General features: G+C 44.1%; 1 protein-coding gene across 1 annotated transcript; it reads left to right on the top strand.

Annotated features, from left to right (window-relative positions):
* The first annotated feature begins 582 nt into the window (after positions 1 to 582).
* On the top strand, positions 583 to 6,151 carry LOC104499064 (gephyrin-like). Its single transcript, XM_010142521.1, has 4 exons — positions 583 to 642; positions 1,936 to 2,039; positions 3,215 to 3,311; positions 5,142 to 6,151. The coding sequence occupies exons 2-4, from the start codon at positions 1,995 to 1,997 to the stop codon at positions 5,273 to 5,275; spliced, it is 276 nt and encodes a 91-aa protein (XP_010140823.1). The 5' UTR covers positions 583 to 642; positions 1,936 to 1,994; the 3' UTR covers positions 5,276 to 6,151.
* Positions 6,152 to 8,081: the final 1,930 nt, after the last annotated feature.

The following is an 8,081-nucleotide window of genomic DNA, read 5'->3' as shown; positions in this document are numbered from 1 at the left end:
AAAGGAGAGCTAAGGAGAATCTCCATCCGCTGCTGGATGCAGAATGAGGCCCCCGTAATCCAAGAGGAAATGGACAGTGACCTGCTGCACCGCTTAGACACACACAAGGCTATGGCCTGGAAGGGATCTACCCAAGGGTGCTGAGGGAGCTGGTGGAAGTGCTCACGCAGCCACTTTCCATCATCTATCAGCTGACTGGAGGTTAGCAAATGTGACACCCAGCTACAAGAAAGGCTGGAAGGAGGATTTCAGTATTATTTCTTCGTTAATTAGCTTTTAGCATGAGGACAGGCTTTAGAGTTTTGATAACATCTGCTCTTAGATGTTTCCTTACCAGAAGCAAAATTGTCTACTTAAAACTTCATAGCTGAATATCAAAAAAGCCTACTGGTTCTGTCACAGCAACTATGATTATTAGTGACTCCACACTCCCAGTGTGGAATAAGCAGCAGGTGCTAATGAACTGCTGAGAGAGAGAGAGCCTGTTTTGTTTTCTGTTCCAAGTGCTTTAAATAATAACTTCAGAATGTTCAGTCCAAGTCGAGCGCAGCTGTTAAATAGCTTTCCTTTCCCACAGCCTGCCAACAACTTTTGCGACCCTGGATATTGATGGCGTAAGAAAAATAATCTTTGCGCTCCCAGGTAAGATGGTTTGTGGATTTCTTTTGTTCACGGGCATAGCTGACAGACAAGAAACAGAATAGTGACGTTCCACAGCACTTATGTCTGGTGTTGGCATCCCTAAGGAAGGTACCCCTGTGGTTTTCCCAGAAAATCCTGGAAGAGATGGACTTGTAGGGATATACAAACGAGTTCTTCCTCGTTCCTGTCCTCAGAATTGGCCAGTGTACAGGTCTGATGATTTCTTCTATCCACTTTCCTTGGGTTTTGTAAGTGGTGCTGTACAGGGGCGGGTATTTCCTACAGCTCCCTCCACCTTCACAGGAAATATTCTGTGTGCGTAAGTCAGCGCATCCACGCTGAGGTATTGAAAATGGAGACAAAACCAAGGGAATGCCAAGGAACGTGTCGCGGAGTATTTTTAATGATGATCGTGCCGTGAAACCAAAAGAGGGCAGCACGGCTTCACCTCCTGCGAGCTGCATCGCCTTCGGAAATCACCGCTTCAGAGTAACCGTTTCCTTAGGAATCTGGCTACAAATCTCTGCCCTCCTAAATCAGGAGGAATTTATTTTATTCTTACTGCTCTGGCTTTGTGTGGATTTCTGACTACACAAGGAATCCTGCCCTCAATAAGCTGGTGGTTTTCAGACATATCCCTAGCGCTTTTTCTCTCTCTTGTTTTAGTTGCTGCAGTAAGTTTTCCTCCAGGGGGGAGATCAATGGAGCATCTGTCTGAGCGTAGTATTTGTTTTAAAACTGTCATCTAGGGAAGTCCAGTTGTGTAAAACAAGCGGCGTTTGACACACGTTGGTCACACGCCTCTCCTGTGAGTCAACAGAAAACATGTAAATGAGTAGAATTCTCCTCGAAGTGTGTACTAAAGCATTTTGTCACAATGCTTTAGGGAAGTGAGAGTTAATTTTCCATAGGTCTTGGAAACCTTAATCATGATCAAAAGCCCAATCAGCTCTGATCTATACCTGTGCCCCAGATCTGCACTGGGCCCCAGACAAATCTGGGCTTAAGACAAAGGGCAGCAGAGAGCAAAAGGAGATGGCGGGGCTTGAGGCACATGGGGCAGTTCTGGTCAGAGCAGGATTTCGGCAGCGCACCAGCCGCAGAGAGCGACTTCCAGCAGGCGTGCTTGCCACATGCCACTCCAGGCTTCAGTGAAACGCTTCCTGTGCACGGCGTGAAAAGTTCTTTCGAGTCCTTTAGAGTGCAGTTGCTATAAAAGCGCGAGGTACCACTTTCAGCATTTCACAGAATAAATCAAGAGGGAGTCACCACCGACTGCTCTTTGTCCTACAGGCAACCCTGTGTCAGCTGTTGTCACCTGCAATCTCTTTGTTGTTCCCGCACTGAGGAAAATGCAGGGTATCCTGGATCCTCGGCCCACCATCATCAAAGCCAGGGTAAGAAACCTGTCCTTTACTTAACAATTCTCTCAGGGTGTGAAGCACAGCTCTTCGGGCTCTGAAAGGCCCTTGTCTTTGGGGAGTCTGAGCCCTAGACTAGTTCTGGCAAGTGGAAAGAAGGTCACACAAAGCAGAGGTACCTTCTCGATCTCTGTTCATAGTAATATTCAGTCCCGTAATTTCTAAGCCTTAGATGGCCATCTGATGGAGCCAGATAGACAGATGCAGGCAGCCTCTGCCAGCCAGGCAGGAAGGACGCTTTGCTGTTTAACCTGTGGTAAAAAATACAGAGTAATATGGGAATAAATAGCTAAAGAGTTGGATGGTTCTGTATTAGCAATAGGAAATACAAACTAAAGCCTTTCTGTTCTTTAATTATTTATGTAACCAACCCACGTGACCCTCACCCTAAGCAATATAGATGTTAAACTATTCATTTCACTCTTATAAGAAATCACGGATGTTGTAACTCTGTTTAATACAGGTTCAAGGCATGTTATTACGACATATTATTCTTCTATTTTTGATTAAAGTAAAATACCAAGGAACACATTTACAGTTTTCCTAGTGTTCTTGGCTATGCACTTTTCTCTTACTGCCTGTCCTGTATCTCTCTTTTGCACTTCCTCAGGTGTCCAGATTTTTCTTTATCTCACAGCTAAAATACCCCAAAACAGAGAGCAGTTTGTAGTGACCCTCACTTTTGCATGAATTTTCCAAAATGTTCCATTAAATTCCATTGTGAGCCGTCCCTTGTATGTCTTTTCATTTCAAAGACTGGTCACTTCCCTTTTGTCAGGGCTAGCAGGGTTTTGAATGCAAATAAAATGTTTATCTTTATGCAGTGTAATCCCGAGACCAGAAATTATGAAGCTTTTTTCCAGAGAAATACCATCTTTATAGTCCCAGAAAAGGAGCAGCTTTGGAGAATTCTACTTAATGCCCATAGACTCCATCATGCTCTTTGATATTATCGTATTCCAGTTGTATTTCCCTTAAATACTGCAGTCTCTACCTTCTACACCTTTTGATCTCGCACTAGACACCATCTGACCTCAAAATGGGAGGTTTCAAAGTGCCTGTTTTGAAGGATAAACGATGAGCAGCGACTCCATTATCTTAGCGCCGAATGAATGAATGACGTTTTCATCCTCTCTTTGCTGCTTCTACAGTTATCATGTGATGTAAAGCTGGACCCCCGCCCAGAATATCATCGGTGCATACTGACTTGGCATCACCAAGAACCACTACCTTGGGCACAGAGTACAGGTTAGTGCCCTGCCACACCGACCGACAGACACGTGCACACGGGTCCTTGCCGTCCTCCGTGTACGTCTAAAACCAACCAGGCGTGTGCACGTGGGTTTTCGTAGAACCTCCCTTACGCAGACTGACTTGCTGACATACTTGTGCAGACACGTACATGTTCATTAGCATGAAGTTCAGTCGTGATACGAGTTACCGACCTCACCACTAAAACTTCCTTTACCTGAATCACCTGCCTTTATACACACACACACGCTACACCTGGATGCCCGCGTACGTGCACACATCCCATTACAAACAGCCACACGTGCGTTCTTGCACTCACAGGCACAGGTTCTTACTTTGGCTCTTGTGCAAAAACAAACACGAGCTGGGGCATAGGCAGGAGCAATACAAATAACGGGCGTTTGATTCTAGCTGACCTGGCAAAGTAGAAGAGATAGCAGAGGCTGTTCTCTTACAGCCGACTGAGATTTTTAATTGTCATTAGTCGTGATTTGCCGTCTAGGGATATTTTTGGATGCTCAGCTGCAGTTGAGGCAAACACTGTATTTGAATACTTTTTTAGCTGTACCGCTAGAAGACCAGCTCTGCCAGTTTCTCAAGAGATTCCCGCCCTTAAACATCTTTTCGCTACATCCAAACTGTTCAGTACAAAGCACATGAGCTCAAATGCATCTGACTGTTTACTCAGAGAAAGTTCTTACACTGGCTCCCAAGATCACACGGCCTCTGACATATTTCCAGGTGTAAGTCAAGGTATTTCTTACATCTATAACGCTGTATTTGGGTTAACTCATTTTTTGCTGTGCCCCACTTCTTTTCCTAAGCAAGCCGACTGTCTGGAATGATTCCTCTGTCAAGCTGGAAGTTCAAAACCCAAGAAACTAAAGGGCATGACTTTTTATCGCATTTTCATTTTTTGTCAGTATGACACTGATTAGCTCCAGGACGTGCTGTGTAGCACTGTCCCAAAGAAACCCATTCTTTTGAGGTGGTCTGTGTTGTGGATTTATGTAGCTGCAACCCTCGGATGCTGCTGCAGACTCCAAGTGAAGGTTTCCAGGCTCAGGTTGGGTGCCTCTGGAGAACAACTCCCTACCCCATATCACGCCCTCCAGTTACACCTAATAGTTACCACCCAGCACCTAATCCCCAAGTCCAAACACTTCATTCTAATTGATGGTCTCTTGATTTCTTATTGGTTTTCTTTGTCACTGGGCTGGTCTTCTTCTGAAGTTCCCTCATTCTCTTGGGATTGTTCCCCTGGTCCTTATCTTCTTTATTCTGCTTGCATCTGCCAGATTCAGATAGTTCTGTGTTGGCAGCATTAGTTTTATCAAAAATTTCACTCTCCTAAGGCTTCAACTGCTTTAACGACTAGTGCTAAGCTACTGATGCTAAACAAGACTATTCAGAGAGAAGAATACAGTTAATGGAATTTTTTCCATAACAGCATATTAAAAACATTCTAGACCATGCTGGTTTTAGTCTTTATACGGTTGGAAGTAGATGTACAAGTTGAAAACTAAAGTAATTTTGATGGGGTTCTGACAGAAAAGCAACTCACTCTGACAAGACGGGAGGTACGGGTAATGTGGAAAGCTGGCTGGGAAGGCAGTGGTCAAAGGGAACAGGAGTTACGAGGGGCAGACTGATCCTCCACAGAGTTCTCTGCTTCCACCCACCTCGGAACAGTGAGATCCCGGCTCTGTGAATGAGTTCGCAACACGAGCATCTTTGTCAGAACAGCTCTTGCTGCCAGCGTGGAGTGTTGTGGCATTTGACGCTAACTGCAAACGTAACTGGAGTTTTTCTCTCGCTCTCCTGCAGGGAATCAGATGAGCAGTCGTCTGATGAGTATGCGCAGTGCCAATGGACTGTTGATGCTACCTCCAAAGACAGAGCAGTATGTGGAGCTTCACAAGGGGGAGGTGGTGGACGTCATGGTCATCGGAAGGCTATGATGTCACCAGCAAGAGCGAAGCTTTAATGCATGTCCACATATCATTGACTGTATCCTGTAATATGCAACGGCACAGCTAGTTTTTCCGATTTGGATAAAAGTTGATCAGTATAGTCAACATCTTGAATTATATTTCAAATGGAATTTAAATAAATACCTTTTAAAAAAAACCCTTTAAAACAAATCTTAACGAAGAAATTTATTCTGATTATATCAAAGCAACTTTTTCCTTTCCTTGCAATTGCTTTGTGTGTTCAATGCTAGTTCTGATAGCGGTAGCTTTTACTAGACAGCAGTAGGTGCCTGCAGAACTTGTGTTTTTTCTCATCTTTAAGATACAACTACTTATGCTCTTAAAACAAGGCTGTCTGCTTATTTATACTAGCGTAGACGACACTTGGATTTCCCTTATTAGTATGCTTCATAACCGCTTCACAGAGAGCTTCTGCTTGTTCTTTATCTTGTATCTCGTGTTGATGTGCACAGTGCCAAAAGCAGAGTGGCTGCCCTGGGAACCCAGTGAGGCCCCGAGGTCTTCTGCCCTCGCGGCGCATTCAGGGATCTCTCTTGTCCCGGCAGCCACCCAGCTCAGTACTCTTGGGCAGTAACTGGATACCTTTTATTTCAACAAACAACAAAAAAATCGCTTCCTTAAGTGCTGACAGCCTTTTTAACCAATACATTTAAAAATGTACAGAACTTAAAACTAAAAAAATCAAAGACTGATCTTGTACAGATATTAGTGTTACCAGCATTCATGTGGAAATTAAATGAGCAAAGAAATAAAACTAATGTTAAACAACTCTGTACCATAACATTTTCTGTAATGATACTGAAACTTAAATGAATAAAAAAAATCCTCAATCATTATGTAAAATTTCACCTGTTTAGCCTTGTTTGAACCAAAAGAACAGCGGTTTAAGAGGGTATTTGGGGTGGGGGAAGAGAGCAGAGAGAAAGGGAAGATAGTATAAGGAATCTAGGGCCTTCCTTCATGTACAGCATCGTGAGTGAACGGAAGACACAGCGTGAGCTCGCTGTCCCTCAGCTTCCAAGGGACAAAGTGGAAGCAGCACTGGGGGGGAGGCGGGCAGGGGGGTACAAATGGGCCAGTCAAACCTGGAGAATATTTTTTTTGTTCCATCTGAATGGCACAGCAGTTGCAAACAGCCCTTGTGCTGCACTGTGTGGAATTTGATAGAGATTTTTTTAGTGTGTGTGTGTGTGTTTGGGGTTTTTTTCCCATAAGATACTGGGACTTTTCAGCCCTCGCCAGATGATGTATTTTGGTGATTTCACGCTTCACCTGGGATAAGGCTGTAGCAGTGCCCTACAGCACCTTGCTTCATGGGGTTCGTGGGTAAAACGCTATCCCATGAACTCCACTCATTAATCCAGAACACTTGTCTATAGTTTTTTTGAAGACTCAGTCAGGAGGGCCGCAGAAACCTGGGTTTAAGTCCTCACTGCCACAGTACAGCAGAGCTGTAGTTCTCTGATAACCGCAGAGGGCATGCCTGAGGCTGGTTTTAAAACGAGCTCAAGAGCACGTGTGCTCCCTGGAGAGGCCACCGCAAAGACCGAAGGCTGGCGGGCATACACCCTGGCCAAAGGCACTGCGGAGTCTGATCTTCCAGAACAATAGCGACACAACTCGTTGATCGTATGTCTTTGTTCTGGACTACGCGTCCACATTTGGGATCTCTCTGTGTAGCAGTAGGAAGGTGCAAATTAAATTCCTGAATAACCTGTGTTTACTGTAACAGTATTGTAAACCACAGAAGAAGGAAGAGGAAGGAGATTTCGTTCATCTCCGAGAAATAACGTCGAACGCTGCCTATTACAATCCAACGGATTATGATACAGGTAGGTGTTATCACGGGCAGCACTTATAATGAAAACTGGAAATCTATAAAGGACACCAATAACAACCCAAGGGAAGATCATTCATGTGATTCGACATGCCTGACAAAGCTAAAAGAAGAGAGATGTGAGGAGACCTAGCCAGAAATATCCTGGGTCTGGTTTACATTAAAACCTTTACTCAAAACCAGTGTGGCTGAGAAGGGCTGGCACGATGCTGGGTATAATCCATGGCTACGTGTAATCCGTATCTCAGCTCTTAATGGCTGAACGGCCACTGTAGCGAATAAAGCATTTAGAGGTTAATCAAGATCTTTTTTTTTCCAAATCACTGATAGTATAGACTGCTTTAGCCACCCGACTGTGTTTTGTAATGGCCTCTGGCCAGTGTTCAAGGTTTTATGCAAGAAAAGCAGCTTTGTGCTCTCTGCGAGAGGGGTGCGCTGCCCAGCCTTCGTTAGCGCTGAAAGGCACGGCAGCGCGCTGGGGAGGGAACTCCGCGATAAACTGCACAATAATAACTCTGTACAATGAACCATTAGTACAACTGTCGCAATGATCAAGCCTAAAATTTGAAGAATATGCCTTGGTTGTTGTAATGTCAGTGGGCATAAATGTGAAATAAATAGGTAAGTGACTTTTTTACTTCTAAAATTCCCAGCTTACAGTTTCAGGGAAGGTTGGAAACTTCAGAAAAGAAATTAAGGACAAACGTGTATGTGGTTACATTGGTTCGTGGATGGTGATTTGCAAATGGAAACGTTTTAAGGATTATTTTCACTATTTTTACTTCTCTAGATAAGGTTTTTGTACAATCAAAATAGTAACTTAACAAGAAGCAATGGCTGAAGATCAGGTTGGTATTCCAACATTTGCAGTTTTCCTCTTTTTACAACATTTTCTTCAGCGCCTACACACGGGAGTGATCGCAGGTAGAAATGTAC

This window comes from Buceros rhinoceros, unplaced genomic scaffold, assembly GCF_000710305.1.
Source record: "Buceros rhinoceros silvestris isolate BGI_N320 unplaced genomic scaffold, ASM71030v1 scaffold31558, whole genome shotgun sequence".
In the NCBI taxonomy this organism is placed as follows: Eukaryota; Metazoa; Chordata; class Aves; order Bucerotiformes; family Bucerotidae; genus Buceros; species Buceros rhinoceros.
Note: the sequence above shows the minus strand (reverse complement) of the source record. Positions and strands in the feature narration are given on the sequence as shown.

Bases quoted from the DNA above. Each gene is read 5' to 3' on its own strand.
- LOC104499064 (XM_010142521.1), top strand. From the start codon at position 1,995: ATGCAGGGTATCCTGGATCCTCGGCCCACCATCATCAAAGCCAGG. The intron at 2,040-3,214 runs GTAAGAAACCTG...CTGCTTCTACAG, and splicing joins CCACCATCATCAAAGCCAGG to TTATCATGTGATGTAAAGCT. The intron at 3,312-5,141 runs GTTAGTGCCCTG...GCTCTCCTGCAG, and splicing joins ACCTTGGGCACAGAGTACAG to GGAATCAGATGAGCAGTCGT.